The sequence below is a fragment of the Erpetoichthys calabaricus genome, chromosome 12, assembly GCF_900747795.2.
Source record: "Erpetoichthys calabaricus chromosome 12, fErpCal1.3, whole genome shotgun sequence".
NCBI classification, from domain to species: domain Eukaryota; kingdom Metazoa; phylum Chordata; class Cladistia; order Polypteriformes; family Polypteridae; genus Erpetoichthys; species Erpetoichthys calabaricus.
This window is the reverse complement of record NC_041405.2, coordinates 15,966,074-15,993,040: the sequence shown is the minus strand read 5'-3', so window position 1 is coordinate 15,993,040 and position 26,967 is coordinate 15,966,074. Positions and strand designations below refer to the sequence as shown.

General features: G+C 40.8%; 2 protein-coding genes across 2 annotated transcripts in view; one reads left to right on the top strand and one right to left on the bottom strand.

Annotated features, from left to right (window-relative positions):
- Nucleotides 1-13,332, top strand: part of LOC114662300 (brain-specific angiogenesis inhibitor 1-associated protein 2-like protein 2) — a 43,325-nt gene extending 29,993 nt beyond the window's left edge. The window contains exons 7-14 of the mRNA XM_051934447.1: nt 2,332-2,478; nt 4,855-5,004; nt 6,075-6,195; nt 6,318-6,525; nt 8,051-8,119; nt 8,698-8,869; nt 12,705-12,745; nt 13,243-13,332. Coding sequence (XP_051790407.1) covers nt 2,332-2,478; nt 4,855-5,004; nt 6,075-6,195; nt 6,318-6,525; nt 8,051-8,119; nt 8,698-8,869; nt 12,705-12,745; nt 13,243-13,318 — 984 coding nt within the window. The 3' untranslated portion in view covers nt 13,319-13,332. The remainder of the gene's footprint in view (nt 1-2,331; nt 2,479-4,854; nt 5,005-6,074; nt 6,196-6,317; nt 6,526-8,050; nt 8,120-8,697; nt 8,870-12,704; nt 12,746-13,242) is intronic.
- A 9,754-nt stretch (nt 13,333-23,086) lies between these two features.
- Nucleotides 23,087-26,967, bottom strand: part of pvalb7 (parvalbumin 7) — a 37,635-nt gene continuing 33,754 nt past the window's right edge. Inside the window, exon 5 of the mRNA XM_028816805.2 lies at nt 23,087-23,269. Coding sequence (XP_028672638.2) covers nt 23,241-23,269 — 29 coding nt within the window. The 3' untranslated portion in view covers nt 23,087-23,240. The remainder of the gene's footprint in view (nt 23,270-26,967) is intronic.

Here is a 26,967-nt window from a genome sequence, read left to right as displayed (position 1 = left end):
AAATGTTAGGTTTGGATACACAATGGGAGGTTTGAAAATCGAAAGTACACCTTATAAGAAGGATTTAGGAGTCATAATGGACTCAACACAATCAACTGCCAGACAGAGTTCAGAATCCATGAAGAAGGCTAACAGAATGTGAGATTATATAGCGCCATTATGTGTTGAGTGTAAGTGCAAGGAAGCTCTGCTCAACCTTTATAACACACTGGTGAGGCCTCATTTTGGAGTCCTGGGTGCAGTTTTGGTCTCCAGGCTACAAAAGGGACATAGCAGCACTAGAAAAGGTCCAGAGACAAACAACTAGGGTGATTTAGGGCTACAGGGGATGAGTTATGAGAAAAGATTAAAAGAGCTGAGCCTATACAGATTAAGTAAAATAAGATTAAAAGAAGAACACATGACTGAAATGTTTAAAATTATGAAGGGAATTAGTCCAGAAGATCGAGACTGTTATTTTAAAATGAGTTCATCAATAACACCGGGACACAGTTAGAAACTTGTTAAGGGTAAATTTCATACAAACATTAGGAAGTTTTTCTTTACACAAAGAACAATAGACACTTGGAATAAGTGACCAAGTAGTGTGGTAGACAGAAGGACTTTAGGGACCTTTAAAAATCGACAAGATGTTATTTTAGGAGAATTAAGTAGTTAGGACTGGCGAGCTTTGTTGAGCAGAATGGCCCATTCTCGTCTAGATTGTTCTAATGGTGTATTGGTAGAATATGATAGAGAAGCTAGGTTTATGTAAAAGGAAAAGCTTTCACGACAACACATTTGGTTTCTAATCTGCTTCATGTTCCTTCATATTAAACAAAATTTAAATTTTATTTAGGCAGCACATTATTCAGAGCTTAGCTCTGATGCCTATCATTTTTTTTTTTTTTGTCTTCAGTACGACGTCACAGGTAGCGCAGTGGTAGTGCTGCTGCTTTGCAGTAAGGAGATTGTGGGTTTGCTTCCCGGGACCTACCTGTGTGGAGAGCGCTTTCAGTAGTGAGAAAAGCGCTATATAAATGTAAAGAATTATTATTATTATTATTATTATTATCATTGCTCTGGTCTGTGTGGCGTTTACACGTTTCTCCATACCCCATTGGCAGACTTATGATTCCAATAGACTGGCATGATGGTACCATGGATATAACCATGGCTTCACTGATCCAGGCATCACAATCTCCCCACCTTCCTGCATTTATTTATTTATTTATTTATTTATTTATTTATTTATTTATTTAACGTAGTAACCCATCTTCTGTGTCATGGAAATGCACTATTTACACTTACTGGAAATGCTAAAATTGTCTTTTTTGAGTGATTTTTGGGTGTGTGTGATGGACTTTGGCTTTGTTTAGGCCTTTCTGTAGCCTTGCAACTGATCCTGGCAGGGCAGACTCTAACCCAGTGGTCTCAGACTCCAGTCCCAGAGGGCCGCAGTGGCTGCAGGTTCTCATTCTAACCATTTTCTTAATTAGTGACCTGTTTTTGCTGCTAATTAACTTCTTTTGAATTCATTTTAATTGACTTGCTCTTGAAGACTCAGACCTCTTGTTTCTTTTTCCTTAATTAGCAGCCAAACAATAATGAGATACAAAATGAGCCGAAACATGAACAGCAAACTTTGTCTATCTCACAATATCTGAAAATAAAGAACGATGAAGGTCACAGGAATGTTAATTTGCTCAAATCCCCAAAACATTTTAACAGAGCTCTTATAAAACAGAAAATCAACAATTTCAGAAATGTCTGCTATTGCACAATGAGAGCAGCAACAAGCCATGGAATTAAAGAACGGGTTTAATTAACAACGAGACTCAGTGCCTAATGAAGCAACTGGTTGGAGTTGGAGGCCCTGACGTAGTTGGCCTTCTGTTGGCTCCCTCACTTCACATTTCAGTTCTGTTTGGGTGCCATTTTAAGGAAAGAAATGAAACAATTCAGAGGAACAATGAGGAAATTCAGGGGAATACATCTTAAAAAGCAAGTTAATTAAAATGAAAGGAAAAGGAATCAATTAGCAGCAAAAATTGGTCACCAATTAAGAAAAAGGTTAGAATGAAAACCTGCAGCCACTGTGGCCCTCCAGGACCGGAGTTTGAGACCTTCTGTAATCCCTTATAGTCTTATTTTGAAGTAAGTAGGTTTAAATTAATTAACGAATAAATTCAAGAATGAATAGGAATGTAATTGTTATATTATTCTACTCTGACAATACTACATGTTATCAGTTTAGTTCCTTCATAAGTGTTCATTATCAAAATTTCAGGAATGGCTCTAATTGAATGAGTTCCTCCCTGACATGTTTGCTTTGATTTTCTTCTCACTCAGGATCTCATTGAGACTTTAGAGAGGGAAGCTCAGGTGTTTCTGAGGGAGAGCTTAAGAGAAGCTGAAAAGGAAGAACTTCGACGGTACCGATTTCTAGCAGAGAAGCACTGCGGCCTGATTCAGTCACTGCTTTATCTCGTTAACAAGGTGAGCCCCTAACTTGCCATTCTCCTCCTGATTGTCAGATTTCCAAAGTTGCACGGTTATTGCTTAACTGACTGATTACAGAACGGTCTAGTAATGTGAAACCTTCAGGCTTGCTGACATGTGAACACCTTGAACCTCTAACCCTAACCCTAACCCTAACTGCTGTCTGATATCATAAGGCAAATAAAATGTTAGATCGTATTGGGTGTAAATCAAGGGACTTGGTGGTCAGGCACTATAATGGCTAGTGACATTATTTCTGGAGCTCTGTGTGTCAGTTCAGGTCACTACACTACAAAAAAGACAGAGCCGCACTATGAGAATAAACAAGTGCACCCTGGGAAAAAATGATCCTGATAGGATAAGAGTGCTAAACGTCTTAAGTCGTGTGGAGACTGGCTCGGACACAGACAGGCAGACGCGCTCATGTCACCCAACACACGTTTATTTACAATACCTATTATTTACAAATGTCCATAAGTGCCACAAACCCCAATCTTCCCCAAAGTCCAGGCCAACTACTCTGCCTCTTCGGACCGCCTCCTTCTCTCTTTCTAGCACCTTGTCCTGCTTCCACCCAACTCTAGCCATTGAATGGAGGGAGGCGACCCCTTTTATCTGTACTCGGATGTGTTCCAGGTGTGCACCGGCAATCCCGCGGACACGCCCCAGTGTGGCGGAAATGCCGGCTGTCCTCCCAGAAGCACTCCGGGTGTTCCCTCTCTTCTTCCCCCCCAGCACTTCCTGGTGTGGCGGAAGTACTGGGGTCCAGGGTCCTTCAGGCAGGGGGACGGCCCCTGGCGGTGACCACAGGCCCCTACGGGATTGGGCTTCCAAGCCCTGTACCCGTGGCCCCCAATACAACCAGGGTGGACGCCCCCTCACGGTCTGGAGGAAGAATGAGCCCTCCTCCTGTCTTCCTGGCCGTCCCGGCCGGGCATGGGCCCCATCCGGGTGCCACAGTCGTTAACAATGATGGCAGCATGGAGGGCCTAATTTTTGATATTTCTCAAAGACATATATAAAATTTATCCAGCAGCATTCTTTCATTTAAATAGTACATGATACTCTTGAAACCACAGAGTGTAGATTGAGAGGAAGTGCGTTTAAAAGTATGTCGCATTACACGACTTTTCCAGTCATTTTCAGTCCGAGACTTCATTTACATAATGTTGGTGAGTCAGAGGTAGTTGCGGTGGACTTCTGTGACCACCAGTCGTGTAGTTTAACATATCCAGTGACACAACCCAACTAGTCTGCGATTCACCCTTACATGTTAGGGTTGGGCTCTGTGAATTTGAGAGCTGGCAACCAGTGAGTGCTTAGTTCATGCAGTGCATATAATTTGCCTATGAGGAATAAACACGTGGCTTTTTCAGACCTGGAAAGCAGGACAAACACTTGTCTGTCTGTCTTCTGTTTTATATATCACTAGCTTTGTAAGTCTGTGCTGTAAAAAGCCCGGGGTCCTATAAACTATTGAAATCATCAGGAAATGTTGAGATGTCAGGTAATTGAAAGGAACTCCTCTGGGCCTCTCTCTATCCTAGGAGGATTCATTTTGCCGACGTGCTCACATCGCTTGTGCATTAGCGGCAGGAGGAAAAGTAAAAGGGATACCGTTTTGGCGATGTTAGCAACTTAATGACTTTGTCGTTCTTCTGAGGTTTCGTTTTGCTGACATGCTGGCCTCACTGGTGTTATCAGCGACTAAGCGAGTTTTCTGTTTCCTCGGAGGCGGAACCCTCACCCCGACTCCACCTCTCACTTCCGGGCCGGACAGACACACACACTTCCACGCATAGACGTTTATATATAACACATTGAAGGGAAGAAAAAAGAAAGGGCAGAGATTAATTATTCAAGAAGAGCTTGTAAATATGAATTTGCCAAATCTGTTAACCCTTTCGCCTGTGCACCATCTTCACCAGGCAGCACTTTATTGGCTCACAATACTCTGGAAATGTGTAGCTGTGCTGGAAAGCTGTCATTCGGTCATCTAATTTGACATCCCCTGCAATTTCTCCTTGTATAATCTGACATCCTCTGGTGACAAGATCAGCCACTGTACTTTTCAAGTGTGACATCCTCTTTTACTAGAAGTCACGTAATGTGACATCAGCTGAAGACCGAAGCCAGTAAGCACTTCTGTACTCACCATGTCTTAGACATCTGCAACAAACTACAGAGTCATGTAGATAATACCATACCACCATACCACATTATCACATAAGCTGCGATATTGGAGCAGTTTAGCCAGGATGACATACTGAATGGTCTGCTGACATTTGTCAAAGTTTGTTAAGTTTTAAATAAGCCATGCTGATTGGAGAAGATAAGAAGGTCTTTTTTTAATGTGCTGCTCTTGTGTTACAGAATGGGGCTTCCCTACAACAGCAGGCCGAGGTCTGGAGAGAGAGAGTCAATGAGACACGGTCTGGGTCTCACCTCCGAACCGCTGGCCGCATCCCGAGACCCAGAACACCTTCTGGACTACAGACACCAACATCCATCAGTTCACACACAGTAAGTGAAATTTTATATACTAAGTAAGGCATTCAATTTGTATTGAATTGTATTCTCCTTAATGCTAAAAATGTGGCAGGACACTTGGGCAGTTGAATAAGGGACTAGCAGATGAAAACTTTGTCAAAATAAACAAAAAAGGTCAAATCACCAAAAACGAAATCAAAAATCCACTAACAAAGATTCAAAGTCTGAAAACTAAATTAAAATGCACTTGAGAATGTTTTAGGAGTATCCACAATGTTAAATAACCAGGAAATGTCTGATGCTAAAGCCAAACTGACTAATCTGATTACTTGGAGGGACTGGATACACATACAGTAGTGTTTTATTATATTTTAGATGCTTAGAACAAAAATCATTATCTTTGGTAAAAAATAATTGTTGACCAGAGGTCTCTGTCCATTCTTGTACCCTGTATCCAACATCCTACAGATTTTGTTAAGTTCCGATTTCTAGAATAACATAATCATAATATTTGTAAGTACCTCAAACACTCAGGTTTTGTAAGCTTGTAGTCTGTGTACGTTTTTTACTTTTTGTCAGCGTGTGCTAGTGCTAAAAGCAATGACATCCATATGCTATGCAGCCTCTTAAATTTCTAAAGGAAATTAAATAATAAAGTTCTATAATATTTTAGAATAAATATGAAATAAAGTTTAATAAATATTATAAAAAGCAAAAATGTCTTATCTATCTATCTATCTATCTATCTATCTATCTATCTATCTATCTATCTATCTATCTATCTATCTATCTATCTATCTATCTATCTATCTATCTATCTAAAATACAATAATGGCAGCTTTAGGTTGGTTGGCGTTTGGAGATTCTTTCTATGGATGGTTCCAGCCTTAACACTTTTGGCTTCATGGATAGCCTCTGTTACAGGCTCTAAACTAAATATAGCAGAATTCAGAATGTTATGTTTCTAAGAATATTACCCAGAGGTTTTGGCCACAATTAAGTATAAGTTTTATTTTTTTTTTAATTTCACAATCAGCAAAAACAGCAGACAGGTGTTGTCATTATCATAAAGAGTACAGCAATTTAACTTTTGGTTCCTATAGTCTGGAAACTCTGTGAGCAGCTTCTATCCAATCTCCCATATGAGCGAGAGAGAAAGAGACATGGAGCGAGAACGACAAACAAGGGAGAGCCATGATCACAATCAAAGACCGCCCTCTAGAGGTAGGAGGTTTATTTATTTATTTATTTATTTATTTATTTATTTATTATTTATGTTTAATCATTTAACTCTTTCCCACCAAAACAATAACTTGCAACTTGATTTCTTCTTTGTTCTTACTAAGGGTCCTCACATTCTGGAATACGGTCACGCTCTGGATCCCTGGGAAACAGTCTGGAACTGAGAGAAGGTGAACAGGTCCAGGCATTGGTGTCTCATGATGCTGGCACCAATGTTACCCTGCTGAGCTTCTCTTCTGGGGATGTCCTTACTGTGTTGGTGCCAGAAGCTCAAAATGGTTGGCTTTACGGCCAATTGGACGGCACTTCTAGGTGAGTGATGGTGTAGGACAGAAGTCATTTTTTTAAATCAGTTACATTAAAGTAATAATCTATCCATTATCAATCTGGTTTCTTCCCATTCAGTGTTAAGGCACCACAGCCTATCATGGAAGTGTTGAGTGTAAGGCAGGATTAGAGCATGAATGGGATACCAGCCTGTTGCACCAAGGAACTCTTAGAAGTGTACAATAAATTGATGTGATAAATGACATTCCTAATCCAGTCCAGCAAACTGTCCTGCTCCAGGATGGCCTAATATTTCAAGATCTCGGAAATAGAAGATTTTTATATTTAAATCAAAAATTAGTAGTATACATAGCCATTAATGTCTGGGACAAAAACACATTTTTCCTTGATTTACCCCAGTGCTCCACAGTTTAAAATCACAAATCAGACAATTTAGACATTATTAAAAGTGCACATTGCAGACCTTACGTTAAGGGTATTTGCATACATTTCAGTTACAGCATGTAGAAATGACAACACTTTTTTCTACATGGTCCCCTCATTTCACGTCTTAAATTGATCCACTGTTTTTTTTTTGATATTTTGATAGCCTTTTAATTTTATTTGAACTATTATTTTGTATTAAATTTCATTGTATTATTATTAATATTATTTTTTATAAACACCTTCTAATAGATTAGACACCCTTTATTTTTAAACACCGTGGACTAAAGTAATTTCTGGGGCCCCTTCAGGATTAAGGGCCTTGAATCTTGCTTCATTTGTTTCATAGTAGATGCCCCCCTACAGAGTGGTGGCTCTGGGGCTAGGGATCTGCACTGGCAATTGTAAGGTTGCCGGTTCGAATCCGGTAAATGCCAAAAGGGACTCTGCTCTGTTGGGCCCTTGAGCAAGGCCCTTAACCTGCAATTGCTAAGCGCTTTGAGTAGTGAGAAAAGCGCTATATAAATGCAAAGAATTAAAAGAATTTATAAATGTAAGATATGCACAGAATATTGTCACAGACTTGACAAAGAAAGCCACAGAAAGGTTTGGGGCAGCCACCTGTATATTATTTCCTGGCTGCAAAATGACTGAATAATTGTACTGATGTGTACAGAATGGAATCCAGAAAAGAATTTTTTAGAGATGGTTAAAATGGCGGTTTTAACGTCAAACAAAGGAAGTGACCTCATCAATGGCGTTGGAGCCAGAAGTGGTGTCATCAGGCCCGGGACCAGAAATTATGTCATCAATGGAGCCCCCAGAACCGGAAGTGGCATAATTAGGACCAGAACCGGAAGTGCCGTCATCAAGACCATGCAGAATTTCCCATAACTGGTCTGCAGAGAAGTGAGAAAAAGAGTCAGTGCACTCTGCCACCTCCTGGTCTGGCGTGGAATTACTCTCAATTCAGGCTCTTTAGCTTCCACGTGTGTGTGACAACATCCACTTGAAGGAAACCTCATTTGTCAGTAGCATGGTGGTGCTGAACACCTGCAGCATAGCTTCAGTGGGCACAAATAAATCATTTTTTTGTAACCATCAACATTCTCACTTCTCTTTGCAGCCAAGGCTGGTTCCCGGCAGCATATGTCCAGGCTCTGAGACTGTCACCAAGGGACTCAGTAGGCAGCAGGTAAGTTAATACAATGGCTTACCCAGACTGTTGAAAAGTGCACAGCAGTCCTATACCCTCTGACTTTCAGATTATCCTTACATACCCACTGCTGGTCCAAATTCAACATTTCTGATGGCTCGAGTTGGTCTTAATAGTGAAGATTGTGGGAGCTCTTCTACTTTGTTAGCTTTGTTCACAGAGTCACAGTAGATTTGTTCATTCCTATCTTTTCTGGTGACACATTTGTCAATTGTGTGAAATTAGCTATCAACAAACTGTTTTTAAATCATGTAAATGTGAAGTTTTAACTTCATGTCTCTGTGGATGATAAAGGGAAATACAGATTTCATGTTTTCCTGTGTAAAATGTTTTGTCCAAAATTCTGTGCCAGTGAGCACTCCTCCAACCTATCTAACTTCATTAGTCATATGTCTGTGTAAATTTGTTAGATTATAAAAAATATTATTTAACTGTCAATAAAATGTGAACTATACAACTTTATGGAAGGGTCTGAATGCTTTGTTCCTGCTGTACACCTAATATATGTCAAAATGAGAGTCTATCAGTTAATATTTGTCGTCTTCTTCTTCTTGCAGAACTCCCACCATGAGAAGCAGTCATAGTACAGGTGACCTCCTCAGCCAAGTTGCATCCTTGCTGGCTTCAGGGAGTAACAGCAATGGGATTTCCCCGCCTGCTCCTCCACCACTTCCACGTCCTGTCACTCCTACCCCAACCAGGAAAACAGAAGATGGACAAGAGGTCAAGGTGGGCAGAACATTTTAATTCTCTCAAACAGGGTGACACTGTGAAACTTTTCATATCGAGAGACCAAGAGAGTTCCTGCATGAGCGATAACTTCCATACATTTTTTTTTTCTTTCAAGAAAGATGTTCTGTGCCGTTTTTGAGCTGGCGAGTTAAACATTATCCCATGTTTTCCCACCAGCAGGAAATGTTTGCCTCCATCCTGTTCTCGATGACGCCACAGCCATCTTTCTGGTGGCTGAAAGGCGGGAGTTCCATGTGTTAGGTGTGGGGTGAGCCAGTGTCGAGTGGGATTGCAGTGCTCTTGTAACCCTCTTCCCTCACCCCTGACCACCTCACTTTCTTATGTTAATCATAACACTCTACGTATTGTTTTTCAGTTCTGTCAAAGCAAGAAGTTAGATAATTCAAGAATAATAAGATTATTATTGCCTTGATCTAATGCATTTCAAGATACATTACACTCACTTAAAGCATGAGCTCAAGAGATCGAATATGAAATCCTGGGGCTGTTTTGGGGTTAGTTATGAGGCTAAATATAGAAGTGAAAATTCAAATTGGTTTTGTTTATTTGAGCCGAGATTGAACTCCTGCTTTAATTGAGAGCTCCTCTGTCTGCATGCACCCGTATTGCAAACTCACATCATTTATTCTGTTGGCTTCTTAAAGTCGTAATTACTTCATACAAGTATGGCATATAATGAGGTTGTTCCTGGTATGCTCATGTGTCCAGATTGCCTGTGTAGTTAGACATCACAATGATTTTTTTACTTATGGCACACACAAAACCCTTTATGTGTGTAACCAGATTTGAAAAATAACTATTTGATAATTGTGATTTGTGAACCCAATTATGTTAGCATACATGCGGCTGAATTAAAGACGGTTCTTTCAGGCAGGCTTAAGTGATTAGGACTGGGGCGCTGGTCACAAAGAATGTGCTGTGTTTGAGTCTTAGAAGAGGACACTCCATATGTAACGTATTGAAATAGCTGAGATTGCCATACCTGCCAATTATTGTTAGTAGCTTATTAACTATGCAAAATGTATGGGCATTTATAATGGTCATGGACTTTCTATAAGCTAGACATTGTCTGCAAGAAGACTCTCTTTGGCCTGGATTTGTATGTTTAAATGATTATAATACAGTATAGATTAAGAGTGAAAGCTGCATTTTAAAGCAACTTTTATAAATATACCACTATACAATAATGGCCAAGCACAATTTTGGGTTCAAATAAAATATTTTGCTTTTTGCTTCCAATGCCGTCTTACAGAAACACCAGCCATGATGAACAATTCTCGGTTCTCTCCTTCCACCTCTCACTGCCTCCCAACTCTGCCTCGAAAAAGTGCAGCTATAGGCTGTCATTTAAATTTGACCCAGGAACTGTTTCTGGTGTCACATCTAAATTGTCTGGAGTACTTCTAAGTTGTGTGGAAACCAGGGAAGTCCTCTCCTGGCAGCACACTCTGGTGGTACCCAAAGACCATGACAGGGCTACTCTCTCTCTCTCTCTCTCTATATATATATATATATATATATATATATATATATATATATATATATACTGATGAGCCCAGAATTAGGGCGAAACACGTGTCGCGTACTCTTTGCATTATTTGACAGTAAACTATTTCAACCATTCTATGATTTGCTTCTCGCAACCGAAGGAGGGCACCATGGCAGATGTTAGCTGACTTGCTGACCAACCACAAGCGTTACCTGGTAGGTAACCACCCATACAATCAGATTGTGACACAGACTACGAATGCAATGAAAACATATATATATATATATATATATATATATATATATATATATATACAGTATATATATATATATATATATATATATATATATATATATATATATATATATATATATATTCATGGCATTCATAGTAATCACAATCTGATTGTATGGGTGGTTACCTACCAAGTAACGCTTGTGGTTGGTCTGCATTTCGGCAAACATCCGCCAAGTTGCCCTCTTCAGTTGCGAGAAGCAGATCATAGAATGTTGCAAAGTTTTACTGTCAAATAATGCAAAGAATACGTGACACGTGTTTCGCCCTAATTCTGGGCTAAGCAGGAGTACACACTCACTGCACCCCCTCTCGGGAATCGAACCTCGGACGTCAGCGTTAGAGGCGAAGCCTCTTACGTTGCGCCACGGCGTGTGGTTTGTTTATTTGACAGTATGTAGATTGGGGTAATTACATTCATGGCATTCATAGTCTGAATCACAATCTGATTGTATGGGTGGTTACCTACCAGGTAACCGAGGTTCGATCCCTGAGAGGGGGTGCAGTGAGTGTGTACGCCTGATGAGCCCAGAATTAGGGGCGAAATACGTGTCGCGTACTCTTTGCATTATTTGACAGTAAAACTTTGCAACATATATATTCATGGCATTCGTAGTCTGAATCACAATCTGATTGTATGGGTGGTTACCTACCAGGTAACGCTTGTGGTTGGTCAGCAAGTCAGCTAACATCTGCCATGGTGCCCTCTTTCAGTTGCGAGAAGCAGATCATAGAATGGTTGAAATAGTTTTACTGTCAAATAATGCAAAGAGTACGTGACACGTGTTTCGCCCTAATTCTGGGCTCATCAGACGTACACACTCACTGCACTCCCTCTCGGGAATCGAACCTCGGCGCTAGAGGCAAAACCCCTAATGTTGCGCCACGGCGTGTGGTTCGTTCATTTGACAGCATGTAGATCGGGGTAATTACATTCACGGCATTCGTAGTCTGAATCACAATCTGATTGTATGGGTGGTTACCTACCAGGTAACGCTTGTGTTTGGTCAGCAAGTCGGCTAACATCTGCCACGGTGCCCTCTTTCAGTTGCGAGAAGCAGATCATGGAATGGTTGAAAACAGTTTTACTGTCAAATAATGCAAAGAGTAGGGCGAAACACGTGTCAGGTTTCGGGTGATTTTCTATGTAATAAACTTAAGTTATAGCGTAATGAAAATTGCATAATTAGATCTGGACAACCCTATATATAATAACCCTTGTTATCCCATTAATTTTGGTGGCATATTAGGGTCAACCTTGACACTAGCGTTTTCACAAAATTTTCCTTGAAAATTTTTGAACTAGTTGTTGAATGCATTCCCATTGCAGTGGCTTATGGAACATGCTCTAAATGAACCATAAGATTTCACGGGTGGTTCTGAGAACATTTGGGGAAGAAAAACAGTAGAAATAAATCAGGAGCCAACCGAAACCCTGCTAATACTACTGAGAAAGGGAGTTGAAATTGTTGTTTGTGCCAGGCCTCTAACCTTCTCTCTTACAATGTGCCTGGATTGTCTTTCAGCTCTGCAGTTATGTTTCCTAAGCAATAAGAGTACGGTGTCGTTCTTTCTTTCTACATGGTGTTGAAAAAGTGGATGGTGTCGCTTGTTGATTTTTGAGCAAACTTCACCGTACTATAAATGCTTCTGTTGTTCAATACAAGTATCTGTCTTTCCACCAGAGTAAAGGGTGCTCTGGTGGAGTATCTGTAGGACTGAATGGCTGGAGGGAGCTCTGCCTGACGTCACAGACACACAGCAGCTTAGATGCTGTAACCATCCAGGTTGTAAGGTTTTCCTGTTCTCTCCTTTGTGCCTTTGTAACCCAAAGTTTGTTGTTTTGTGTCTCAGGAGTGGCACTTCGCCATCGTCTTAAGTGAGTTGAGTTTCTTTCCCTCCTCATTTCTTGGTGTGACCATCACATTTACAATATCAGCTTATTTAGCATATATTTTTTGTATGAAATATATTACACCTCTTTATCACTCATCTGTATTTACTCTTGCTTAATATTTTTGTTTTTAGGTATCTCAAAGACAGGACCGCCGACCACAGTTATTTCCACGGTAAGATCAATGAAAACAAACTCTATTCTTCATTTTTGTGTCATTCTTCAAATAAAAGCATTTAGGTGTTCCGCATTGACATAATAGACATGATTAAAAGAAAATTCTCGGGTTATTAACAGAGACATGAAGTAGTGTGGTAAACTTGAACCCTGCTGCTCATCTTGGAAAATATCCATTGAGAAATAAGAGTATTTATTTCTGTAAGCAAATTACAAATGTCCTGGGTGTCACAGTAGGCACCACCATTATTCTTATTTATACAAATCAGTCCTTCTAATTGGCCGAGGGGAGGTTTAGTTGATTAACACTATCAATTCACTAATGAAATTCCCTTTCCAGCCAATCTGAACACTGATTTCTATCTTGGAGTAATAATGTCTGTAAACGCTGATGAGGAGAGAATGATTGTCTCTTTAAAAATCACACGACTATCAATGCTTTGTCTAATAATAAATGAGGTTTAAAATTGACCTGTTTCTTTCTCTGTTCCCTAGGGGCACCAATCCATTTGCAACCGTGAAGCTACGGCCTACAGTCACAAATGACCGATCTGCACCTCGAATTAAATGAAGCTCAGACATCTTTTTAAAGCGTGTATTGCTTACTCCTGCCGACTATACCATTTATTTTGCCGTGCTCCAGGCCATTTGCTTTCTGGAATGATGTTAGGAGCTCTGAGTCATGTGTTCTGGGATTAGTAAAGAATTCTGTACGTCCTTCAATAATATTTGACAAGCAAGAAATTAAATTTGTAAACACCTCATTACTCCTTAATTGACTGTAAAGAGCCAACAGAGATTCCTTATTTATCATGTTGTGTATGAAGGGAGCGAAGTATTTAGGAAAGTGTTCTGAATTTGTTGGCAAATATTATTCATCCATTCTTTTATTAATTTTTAACCGACTTATTTTTATTGCTTTGGGCTAGTCAGGAACCAGCCCTGGGTAGGATGCCAGTCCATCACATTGGAAACTCGTTCACACAATCAGATTGAGGGTCACAAACCTAATAAGAATACGTGTAGGCTGTGAGAGGGGAGACCGAGGTACTGGTGACAAACCTGCACACAAAATGACAAGAGGGTGTAAACTACTCAAAGACCCTGACTAGGCCCGTTTCTGAACTCCCCCTGGACGTTAGGGTCTTTGTAAGGCAGAACTGACAGCCGTTGTGCTAATATTGTTAATGATATGAATACTTGTACAGGACTAAGAAAGTAGAGTCTTTAGGGTGGTCTGATGGAGCAAATCTGTTTAATTTAATTTGAATGTATAGAAGGCAACATCAACATTTCTGCTGAATACGTCATACCTTTTTTCCAGCTTGGCATCCTCCACTGGTATTGCGTTTTTGCTTTTCTTCACATTAGGCAGTTGGTAATTAGAAATATAGACTTGGTTCATTGAGGTCAGCTTAGTGAGGCAAAGCATAGGCTGCACAGGCCGACTATGCATTTACATGGTGGTCTCTCATGAAGACGTTGACTCTGTGTTGGATTCTGACCACACCTAGTCATTTTATTTAATTATTGATGTGCATTGAATATATTTAGATTTAAACGTTTGCCGTTCACTATTTAAAACATGATTGCACTATTTAGAAAATGATTGCTAATGGTAAGCTGGTCATAATACGTTGCTCAGCAACTAGTTCATTAACGCTATTAGGATGAGTGTTAATGAGACGCAGCTAGCGCCCACGAATACAGAATTGGTGGGCAAATGTTAACTTTACAAGATTTACACTCCCTAATATTTCCATCCATTAATCCATTATCCAACCTGCTATATCCCAACTACAGGGTCTGCTGGAGCCAATCCCAGCCAACACAGGGCACAAGGCAGAAAATAAACCCCGGGCAGGGCGCCAGCCCACCGCAGTCCCTAATACTTAAGGGTTTCTAATATTTGTACATCTGCTTCTATTAATGTACAGTGAATCTTTTGCTTTCAAAGCTTTGCATCGAAGGAAGTTCAAAGAACTTTGGGCAGTTGAAGCACCTTAATTCTAGTAGTATAGATTCAATTTGGTGCGTATAGAGCAGAGTGAAATTCTTAAATGAATGTCCGACCATACAGCTAATCACCACTCTCCAGCACTAAGATAAAACAGAGTACTGTACATTGAAATACAGAACTTCATTGAATTTAATAAAAAATGCACAAATCAGCTTACCCGATGTACTCCTTACCCGTGTTTACTTGCCATTCACTTAGTTATAGTAAGGCCAGCAAAGCAAAGGACTAAAAGGGTTGAGGGGAGGAAGCAGCAAAGAGATGGAAATGCCAGTCTACCTTTAGTTTTCAGCTTCCTTTACATTATTTTTGTCTTTCTGTTGTTCTTGTGGAATACCTTCTCTTTATACAAATGTAAATCTTACAAATGTAAAGATGAGTGCAGCAAATATAATCATTGTCTAGCTCACCAGTGTGATTTATGCTTTACAGTTATTGGTGTATCGAGCAGTGTGTGCATGTACCATGGAAAGGTGTTCTTTAAGAATGTGAGCCAAAATAAAACGAATACTGCATTGCTTCCAATTTAAGAAGCCCTTAAGTTTTTCCATTTTTCAAAATCAGATTGAAAATTGCGTGCCATTTTTCAAAAACGGATTTTGTAGAAAACAAATTACGGGTATATGTAACAATTACAAGTAAGTACAGTGCCCTCTATAATGTTTGGGACAAAGACATTTGACTTCCCCCTCTGCTCCACAGGTTGAAATTACAAATCAAACCTTACAGACATTGTGATTAAAGTGCACATTGCAGACTTTCATGTAAGGGGGTTTGCATACGTTTCAGTCCCCCATTTCAAGGCACCACAATGTTGGGACACAGCAATGGCAGGTCTATTAAAGCCATCATATATACAGTGCATCCAGAAAGTATTCCCAGCGCATCACTTTTTCCACATTTTCTTATGTTACAGCCTTATTCCAAAATGGATTCAATTCATTTTTTTTCCTCAGAATTCTACACACAACACCCCATAATGTGTTGTGTGAAACAAGTTTACTTGAGATTTTCGCAAATTTATTAAAAATAAAAAAACTTAGAAAGCACATGTCCATAAGTATTCACAGCCTTTGCCATGAAGCTCAAAATTGAGCTCAGGTACATCCTGTTTCCCCTGATCATCCTTGAGATGTTTCTGCAGCTTCATTGGAGTCCACCTGTGGTAAATTCAGTTGATTGGACATGATTTGGAAAGGCACACACCTGTCTATATAAGGTCCCACAGTTGACAGTTCATGTCAGAGCACAAACCAAGCATGAAGTCAAAGGAATTGTCTGTAGACCTCTGAGACAGGATTGTCTCGAGGCACAAATCTGGGGAAGGTTACAGAAAAATTTCTGCTGCTTTGAAGGTCCCAATGAGCACATTGGCCTCCATCATTTGTAAGTGGAAGAAGTTCGAAACCACCAGGACTCTTCCTAGAGGTGGCCGGCCATCTAAACTGAGCGATCGGGGGAGAAGGGCCTTAGTCAGGGAGGTGACCAAGAACCCGATGGTCACTCTGTCAGAGCTCCAGAGGTCCTCTGTGGAGAGAGGAGAACCTTCCAGAAGGACAACCATCTCTTCAGCCATCCACCAATCAGGCCTGTATGGTAGAGTGGCCAGACAGAAGCCACTTCTTAGTAAATGGCACATGGCAGCCCGCCTGGAGTTTGCCAAAAGACACCTGAAGGACTCTCAGACCATGAGAAAGAAAATTCTCTGGTCTGATGAGACAAAGATTGAACTCTTTGGTGTGAATGCCAGTCATCACATTTGGAGGAAACCAGGCACCGCTCATCACCAGGCCAATACCATCCCTACAGTGACGCATGGTGGTGGCAGCATCATGCTGTGGGGATGTTTTTCAGTGGCAGGGACTGGGAGACTAGTCAGGATAAAGGGAAAGATGACTTCAGCAATGTACAGAGACATCCTGGATGAAAACCTGCTCCAGAGCGCTCTTGACCTCAGACTGGGGCAATGGTTCATCTTTCAGCAGGACAATGACCCTAAGCACACAGTCAAGATATCAAAGGAGTGGCTTCAGGACAACTCTGTGAATGTCCTTGAGTGGCCCAGCCAGAGCCCAGACTTGAATCCGATTAAACATCTCTGGAGAGATCTTAAAATGGCTGTGCACCGACGCTTCCCATCCAACCTGATGGAGCTTGAGAGGTGCTGCAAAGAGAATGGGCGAAACTGGCCAAGGATAGGTGTGCCAAGCTTGTGGCATCATATTCAAAAAGACTTGAGGCTGTAATTGCTGCCAAAGGTGCATCGACAAAGTATTGAGCAAAGGCTGTGAATACTTATGTACATGAGATTTCTCAGTTTTTTTATTTTTAATAAATTTGTAAAAACCTCAAGTAAACTTTTTTCACGTTGTCATTATCGGGTGTTGTGTGTAGAATTCTGAGGAAAAAAATGAATTTAATCCATTTTGGAATAAGGCTGTAACATAACAAAATGTGGAAAAAGTGATGCGCTGTGAATACTTTCCGGATGCACAGTAGATTTCGGGTTATGTTACACGCCGCAATTACAAAAGAACTCATTCCAACAAGAGAGCTAACGCCCCCTTGCTGGATACAAATCACGTCTGAATGGTTTGATTTGTAAATTTAAACTTTGGAGCAAATGGGGATATGAAATGAAAATGTGTCTTTGTCCCAAACATTACGGAGGGCACTGTGTACCGGTAATCCAAGACCCTATTTTTTTTCTTTTGTGTTCTTTCTTTCTCTTTCAGACGTGTGTAATCACTTTCCCGTTGACAAGAACGTGCACTGAATTCACATTTCCACTCACACTATCATCATTTTTCCTTTCTTTTAAGCCTGCACACTGAATTGCTTCTTCTTTTCTCAAGGCTGCATGAGCTGTCTCCCCCTGTTTGCTTACCTGCAGAATTTCTTACAAGGTATGACCATGAAATATATCAAATTTAAGATGTACCGCAATTTTCAATTTGGAAGAGCATAAAAAAATGCACCTAATATTGGAAGTAATATGGTATACCCATGGTGGATATATTAAGACTAAAACAAGTATGATACTAAAGAAATGATCCCGTCGCATCCGGGCTGCTGAATTGCACAAAAGACCGTCAGAAGAGGATTCAGTAAACACAACTTTTATCTTGGCACTTTCAGAAACAGTACCCAAGCTTTATTCAATACCGGAGCCTTAAGTCAAATGCACAGAAAAGAGGACAACTTCCTAGTTATCTCCATTACAGCAACTCCAACTCTTGAGTTTAAAGGAACTTCATCGATGTCTTCTTTGAGAGGACTCAACTATAGAGAGAAAGGCACAGCAGATGCTATGAATGGACTGGGACTGAGGCAGTGTGGACAGGACAACAGGTGAGTGAACTGGCTTTAAAGACTAGCAGCGACGGGCCGTGAGTGTTTTCTGTGGTTTGGCAGCAGCTGAACTGACGTTCGCCATTCTGAGGCTGTGTTTCTTTAGCATTAGAGTGCTGTATATAGTCGTGGCCAAAAAGGTTTGAGAATGACACAAGTATTGGTTTTCACAAAGTTTCAATGTTTTTAGATCTTTTTGTCAGATGTTTCTATGGTATACTGAAGTAGAATTACAAGCATTTCATAAGTTTCAAAGGCTTTTATTGACAATTACATGAAGTTTATGCAAAGAGTCAATCTTTGTAGTGTTGTCCTTTCTTTCTTTTTCAAGAGCTCTGCATCCTCCTAGATCAACTTCTCCCAACCATTCAAGAACAGTTTAGAGACCAACAATGCTTTTTCCAGCATGATGGTGCACCGGGCCATAAGGCAAAAGTGAGAACTAAGTGGTTCGGTGAACAAATTTTGGGTCCATGGGCCAGGAAACTCTCCAGACCTTTAATCCCATTGAGAACTTGTGGTCAATCCTCAAGAGGCGGGTGGACAAACAAAAACCCACCAATTCTGACAAACTCAAAGCATTGATTATGCAAGAATGGGCTGCCATCAGTCAGGATTTGGCCCAGAAGTTGATTGACAGCCTGCCAGGGCGAATTGAAGAGGTCTTGACAAAAGAAAGAAGAGCCAACACTGCAAATATTGACTCTGCATAAATTTAATGTAATTGTCAATAAAATCCTTTGAAACTTATGACATCCTTGTAATTACACTTCAGTATACCATGAAAACATCTGACAAAAAGATCTAAAAACACTGAAGAAGGAAACTTTGTGAAAACCAATACTTGTAGACCTGACTGTAGAAGAGTGTTTGCCAGTCTGACGGTGGGTTTCTTCCACATTAGAGTGATATTTAAAAGAGCGTTTCCTCAGTGGCTGAAGCTGCACCAGGGGATGAGGCGTAGCACTAATGGTCACCCGTATACACTGCTCAAAAAAATTAAGGGAACGCTTAAATCACACACACGGATCTCGATGAATAAAATATTCAAGTGGAAAATCTTTACTGAGTAATATTGTATAATTCGTTGAGGACAAAATGATGTAACAATAGTCAATGGAAACCAAAATCGCCAACCCATTGAAGGCTGGATTCAACATCACACCAAAAATCAAAATCATTGGTTGATCCACATTGTGTAAATTTCATCTTAGCAACTCATAATGTGACTCAGTAGTGTGTATGGCAGCTGACATCACCAGGAAGTACTTTGCTCACCCTGTTCAGACAAGGTCTCTGTGCGGCTGAGATGCCGCTTCTGATCCAGACGTCATTGGTTTGTGGCCGACCACTAGCTTTAAATCACGATGCAAATCTTCAAATTGAAATGATTTGTGGTGTGACTCCATGTCAATTCACTTGGTGACGAGGATGAGATTTGAGTTGTGAACGGGTGGAGTGTAGTGGTGATGTTTCCCAGAAAAGGTGGGGGCAGAGAGAGAGAGAGAGAGGGATTGGCCGATGTCACCAGGAAGCATTCCACTTGCAGTGCTTAGGAATATTGTCCAATTAACTCAATAAGGAGACCACTTCTGAGCCATATGTTGTGGGTTTGTGGTTGTCCACCATCACCATTCAAATCTTCAGACTTAGATGATTTGTGGTGTGACTCCATGGGACTTCACTTGGAGATGAGGATGGGATTTGCACTGTGAACGGGTGGATTTTAGTGGCGATGTTGCCCAGAAAAAGTGGTGGCAGAGAGAGAGATATGCCAAAGTCACCAGGAAGCATTCCACTTGCAGTTCTTAGGAATTCTCCAATTAACTCACTCTGCAACGAGACCGCTTCTGAGCCATATGACCACCGACAGTTCCTCACCATTCATATCTTCAAACTGAGATACTTTGTGGTGTGAATCCATGGGACTTCACTTGGTGGTGAGGATGGGATTTGCACTGTGGAGGAGTGGAGTGTAATGGTGACACTGCACAGAACAGGTGTGGGTTTGCGAAAGGGAGAGCTCAGCTGATGTCACCAGAATGCAGTCCACTTGCAGTGCTTGGAAGCAGTGTCTGCATGGCCAACTAAAGAAGTTCTCCAATCAGCCCACGCTGCAAGAAGACCTGTCAGAGAGCCAGGTGTTGTGGGTTTTCTTATGACCACAGTGAAAATCTTCAAACTGAGATGCTTTGTAGTATGTGTCCATGGAAATTCATTTGGTGATGAGGATGGGATTTGCACTGTGAACAGGTGGAGTGTAGTGGCGACATTGCTCAGAAAAGGTGGGAGCAGAGAGAGAGATTGGCCAATGTCACCAGGAAGCTTTCCACTCGCTGTCTATGTCTAGACCTTCTAACACCAAATTGGATTTAAAATTTGGAAATGATGATAACGGCGTTAATCCATAAATGTAGAGCAAGCAAAAACAGCATTGGGTTATGTGATATGAAAGTACTTTCAGTGGATTTTTCACAGCATGGATGTCTTTGTTTATAGCAGATTTTATGATTGTGGTAACAGAACATGAACGATCGTTATATTAAATAATGAATCATTCAAATGGCTATCAGGTTGCAAGATGCAGTTCTTTCTCTTTCATATTACTTTCCTAACTTCACAATCTCAACCACAGATAACCCACTCTACACGCAGCTTTAATTCTAAATGTACTGTGAATGTCCACCCACACCAGTACACGTCTGAAATAATGAGTGAGAAACGCATTGTAAGACACGTCCTTTAAGATGCTTAACAAAAACTTTGTATGAGCCATTAAGGAATGACAGACATTTTTATACTGTATATGGTCCCCCCATTCCAGGGGCTCAAAAGTATTTGGTCAAACTAACATAATTGTAAATATAACGATCATTTTCAATATTTAGTTGAAAATTCTTTGCACTCAGTAAGTGCCTGAAGTCTGAACTCACAGCCTTCTCCAAGTGTTGGGTTCCCACCCTACTAATGCTTTGCCAGGCCTTTACGACTGCGGCCTTCAGTTGTTGCTTGTTCGTTGGACTTTCTGTCTTCAGTTTTGTCTTCAGCAAGTGAAATGCGTGTCCAGTTGGGTTGAGGTCAGTTGATTGACTTGGCCATGGAAGAATATTCCAATACTTTGCCTTAAAAAGCATTTGGTTTGCTGTCATGGTATGTTTTGGCTCACTGTCCATCTGTACTGTGAAGCGCTGTCCAATCAGTTTTGAAGCATTTACATAGATATATATTGGATATATATGTAGTAGAATATATATAAATATATATATATATATACAGTGTATATATATATATATATATATATATATGGTTGAAATAGTTTACTGTCAAATAATGCAAAGAGTACGCGACACATGTTTCGCCCTAATTCTTGGCTCATCAGGCATACACACTCACTGCACTCCCTTACGGGAATCGAACCTCGGACATCAGCGCTAGAGGCGAAGCCCCTAACGTTGCGCCACGGCGTGTGGTTCGTTCATTTGACAGCATGTAGATCGGGGTAATTACATTCACGGCATTCGTAGTCTGAATCACAATCTGATTGTATGGGTGGTTACCTACCAGGTAACGCTTGTGGTTAGGGGCTTCGCCTCTAGCGCTGACGTCCGAGGTTCGATTCCCGAGAGGGAGTGAAGTAGAGTGTGTACGCCTGATGAGCCCAGAATTAGGGTGAAACACGTGTTGCGTACTCTTTGCATTATTTGACAGTAAACTGTTTCAACCATTCTATGATCTGCTTCTCGCAACTGAAAGAGGGCATGTGGCGGATGTTAGCCGACTTGCTGACCAACCACAAGCGTTACCTGGTAGGTAACCACCCATACAATCAGATTGTGATTCAGACTACGAATGCCGTGAATATATATATATATATATATATATATATATATATATATATATATATAACTTAAAAAAGGACAAGTGTCTGTGTACCTCTGTGTCTGTCTGGTTGCTATGTCTCTGTCATTCCAACAGATGGCACATCACAAACATTTTTAGTAATATGATTCATTGCTTTTGCTGTTCCAATAGTTTCCGCATCACAAACATTAACACTGCTTTGCAGATCCCTTACCAAATGGCATATAATAGAGAGACGTGCATTGCATTTCTCATTCCAACAGATGGTGCATCACAAACATTAACATTGCTTTTTACGAATCCCATACCAAACAAAAGCGCTATATAATTATGAAGAAGTGTTATTATTATTAATAACATATAACAGAGACATATTCATTGCATTTGTCATTACAACAGAAGGTGCAAATCAAATATTAACTCTGCTTTTATGAATCCCATTCGAAATGTCATATACCAGAAATATGTGCATTTCATTTGTCATTCCAACAGATGGCGCATCACAAACATTTGTAGTAATTTATTTTATTATTACAAATACTTGTGATGCACCATCTGTTGGAATGACAAATGTAATGTATTTCATTACTTATGTGCATTATAAAATACATTCCAATAGAGGGCACACTGTAAACACTGATGCTGAATATGCTAAAGTATAACTATAGAAGCACTAACCCTATAATTAACTTGTGCTTCTGTGTTATAGTGCCTCACCTATTTACCTAAAAACCTAACTTATTGCCTTATCTCATAATTCGTGCAAGGTAGGAGGTTGTGTGGTTCAGTGTTTATAAAACAGCATATTCTGACTTTGTCTGCTAGATTAGTCACTTCTTATTTTTTCCTTTCAATATCCCCGTGGCAACTTCAGTGTCTTGGAAGTGTAATCTTAATTTGTTAGGGCTATCTATTCAAATAACATTTTCTAGTAAAGAAACAAAAACATGAAGAAAAAGCACTGCAGTCTAGTACAAGAAAAAAAATGACTTTTTGTTTCTTTCGTTCTTTTCTTTTTATTGTAATTCACCACAACTTCCAGTGCATTTCACAAAAAAACGTCACCGGGCTGCATTGTGCAGAGACTGGGTTTTGGTTCTTTCTTTCTTCTTTTTGTTTTTCCTTCAGGAAGACAATTCAATATAAAAAAAGGAAATAAATATGAGCTGTTTACAGGGTGGTGCCCTTCTTGAGGAAAAATTGGTGAGAGACATCGGTATGCTAAGGACAGGGACGGGGAGGGATCAGATTGGTCAATGCCGTCTTATGATTCAGCCACCAGAGCAGCAAACTCTATAATACAAAAGAGAAGAAGACACCGAGGTTAAGAAGGCACAGTGTAGCGTCCTACAGGCATGTCACATCATCCAGTGCCGCGTTTGCACCCTCTGCCCATCTAGGAATTCATTCTGCAGTCTCACATGTACAGCAGCACACTATGATAAATGCTGGATTTTCTCAATTTGTTGATTGTCAATACTATTTATCGTTTAAGCTATAATCACACAAACTCTTAAAATGTCCTTATAAGGGTTTTATACAGTAGTGCTGTTAATAACTGGTCTCATAATGAAAAAAAGCAAATGTTGAACGATTAGATCATTAGAACAATCTGGACGAGAACAGAACATTCAGCCCAACAAAGCCCGCCAGTCCTATTCACTCAATTCTTCTAAAATAACATCAAGTCAAGTTTTGAAAGTCCCTAAAATCCCTGAAGTCATACCGCACTACTTGGTCACTTATTCCACGTGTCTGTGATTCTTAGTGTGAAGAAAAACTTCCTAATGTTTGTGTGAAATTTACCCTTAACAAGTTTACAACTGTGCCCTGGTGTTCTTGATGAACTCATTTTAAAGTCACCGTCTCGATCCACTGGACTAATTCCCTTGATAATTTTAAACACTTCAGTCAGGTCACCTCTATAATCTTCTTTTGCTTAAACTGTAAAGGCTCAGCTCTTTTCAATCTTTCCTCATCACTCATCCCCCTGTACCCCTGTAATCAGCCCAGTCACTCTTCTCTGGACCTTCTCTAGTGCTGCTATGTCCTTTTTGTAGCCTGGAGACCAAAACTGCACCCAGGACTCCAGATGAGGCCTCACCAGTGTTTAATATTAATAGAAGATACAAACTGATTATTTATTACAGGCCATGAGATGAAATTGCAGCCTGTTCTGAGTTTTTAGAATATTAGAACATCAGAGCCGCCTTATGATCCTGCCTTGAATGGGCAGATTATAAAGATGGATGGATAACCAGAAAAGTTACAAAAAATGGAGAAAGTTCAAGATGGATATTGTGACGGGCAGCCACGGCCATTACCTGGATGAGATGCCAACTGTATGGAAGGACCGGGAGAAAGAGAGCATCAGCAGGGCAATACCTTCCCCAGGACACTAAAGGGCAGCCTTCCTGGGCTGCTGTAGCACCACAGATTCTCACAGGGCATACTGGGACTTGGAGTTTGGTGCAGCCTTGTTGGGTTCCGTGGGGGCCACCAGGGGGAGCTGTGGAGCCCTATAATGGACTTACACCACACCTGGGAGTGATTCCAGGTAATTCTATAGCACCACCTGGAGCACTCCCAGGAGTAGAATAAAAGGAGCCAACTTACTGTATTCAAAGAGCCAGAGTCAGGAGGTGGAGGACAAAGCTTGGTGGGAGAGGAGGAGGAGGATGAGGAAGAAGAAGAAAAAGAAGAAGGGACTGAGCATTACTGCTGGTGCTTTTGTACTGTGCTCTGTAGTGGGGAGCGGGGAAAAGCGCCGCCCCACAATAAAATAAATGGCTGTTGCTTTGGACTTGTCTCTGTGCCATGAACAACTAAGCATATGAGTGAGGGCATGAGTTATGGGGAAAAACTTAAAGCGGTTGAATCTTTTCAGTTTAAGCTAGCAAAGGTTAAGAGGAGATATGATAGAAATGTTTTGAATTAGAAGGTGCTATATATATATATATATATATATATATATATATATATATATATATCTGTACATCCATCCATCCATTATCCAACCCACTATATCCTAACTACAGGGTCAAGAGGGGGTCTGCTGAAGCCAATCCCAGCCAACACAGGGCGCAAGGCAGGAAACAAACCCAGGGCAGGGCGCCAGCCCAGCGCAGGGCACACACACACATCAAGCACACACTAGGGACAATTTAGGATCACAAATGCACCTAACCTGCATGTTTTTGGACTGTGGGAGGAAACCCACACAGACACGGGGAGAACATGCAAACTCCACGCAGGGAGGACCTGGGAAGTGAACCCGGGTCTCCTAACTGTGAGGCAGCAGCGCTACCCACTGTGCCACCGTGCTGCCCGTGTATATATATATATATCCAACATCTGTCTGTCTGTATGTCTGTCCACTTTTCACGAGAGAACTATTTAACGGATTTAGATCGGGTTTTTTTTCTGTAATTTGCTTGAACATTCCAGTGAGAGACGCCACGGACCGAGGGCAAGGGGGCGTGACCCTCCTCACTCACGAGGCAGCCTCAGGGCGTACCTTACGCCCACTTGTAGCTAGTGAACGTCTGTCTGTCTGTCCCCTTTTCACAAAAGAACTACTTAATGGATTTAGATCAGGTTTTTTTCTAGAATTTGCTCAAACACTCCGGTTGATTTTGCGATTTCTCTCATCGTGCTAAGAATCATAGTTCGCTTGTAGGAGCGATATATTCACGCTAATCCGAGACAGAGGCTGTGAGCCAAGGGGAGGGGGAAGAGTGATGTCAAGAGTGAGGAGTCGGTCTTCCTCTGTGTTTTGGAGGGTACCTTGCCTCCGCTTAGTTAGCGATGCCTTTTTGTTCATTGATTTTTAAAGTTTGTCCTGTTTCACTACTGCAAGGGCGGAGCCACTGGGGATGGCTAGTATGTACAGTATATATATATATACAGTCATGGCCAAAATTATCGGCACCCCTGGAATTTTCCCAGAAAATGCACCATTTCTCCCAGAAAGTTATTGCAATTACAAATGTTTTGGTATATACATGTTTATTTCCTTTACGTGCATTGGAACAACACGAAAAAACAGAGAAAAAAAGCCAAATCTGACATCATGTCACACAGAACTCCAAAAATGGGCCAGACAAAATTATTGGCACCTTTTCAAAATTGTGGGTAAATCGTTTTATTTCAAGCATATGATGCTTGTTTGAAATCACCTGTGGCAAGAAACAGGTGCTGGCAATACAGCAATCACACCTGAAGCCAGTTAAAATGGAGAAAAGTTGACTCAACCTTTCTGTTGTGTTGTCTAAGTGTGCCACACTAAGCATGGAGAACAGAAAGAAGAGCAGAGAATTGTCTGAGGACTTGAGAACAAAAATTGTGGAAAAATATCAACAATCTCAAGGCTACAAGTCCATCTCCAGAGATCTTCATGTTCCTTTGTCCACTGTGAGCAACATAATCAAGAAGTTCACAACACATGGCACCTTAGCTAATCTCCCTGGACGTGGACGGAAGAGAAAAATTGATAAAAGACCGCAATGAAGGATAGTCTGAATGGTGGATAAACAGCTCCAATCAACTTCAAAACATATTCAAGCTGTTCTACAGACTCAGGGTGCATCAGTGTCATCTCGAACTATCCGTCAACATCTGAACGAAATGAAACGCTATGGCAGGAGAGCCAGGAGGACCCTACTGCTGACACAGAAACATAAAAAAGCTAGACTGCAGTTTGCCAAAATGTACTTGAGGAAGCCAAAATCCTTCTGGGCGAACGTCTTGTGGACAGATGAGACCAAGGTAGAGCTTTTTGGTAAAGTTCATCATTCTACTGTTTACAGAAAACGGAATGAGGCCTACAAAGAAAAGAACACAGTACCTACAGTCAAACATGGTGGAGGTTCTAAGATGTTTTGGGGATGTTTTGCTGCCTCTGGCACTGGATGCCATGACTGTGTGCAAGGCATCATGAAATCTGAAGACTACCAAAAGATATTGGGGCACAATGTAGGGCCCAGTGTCAG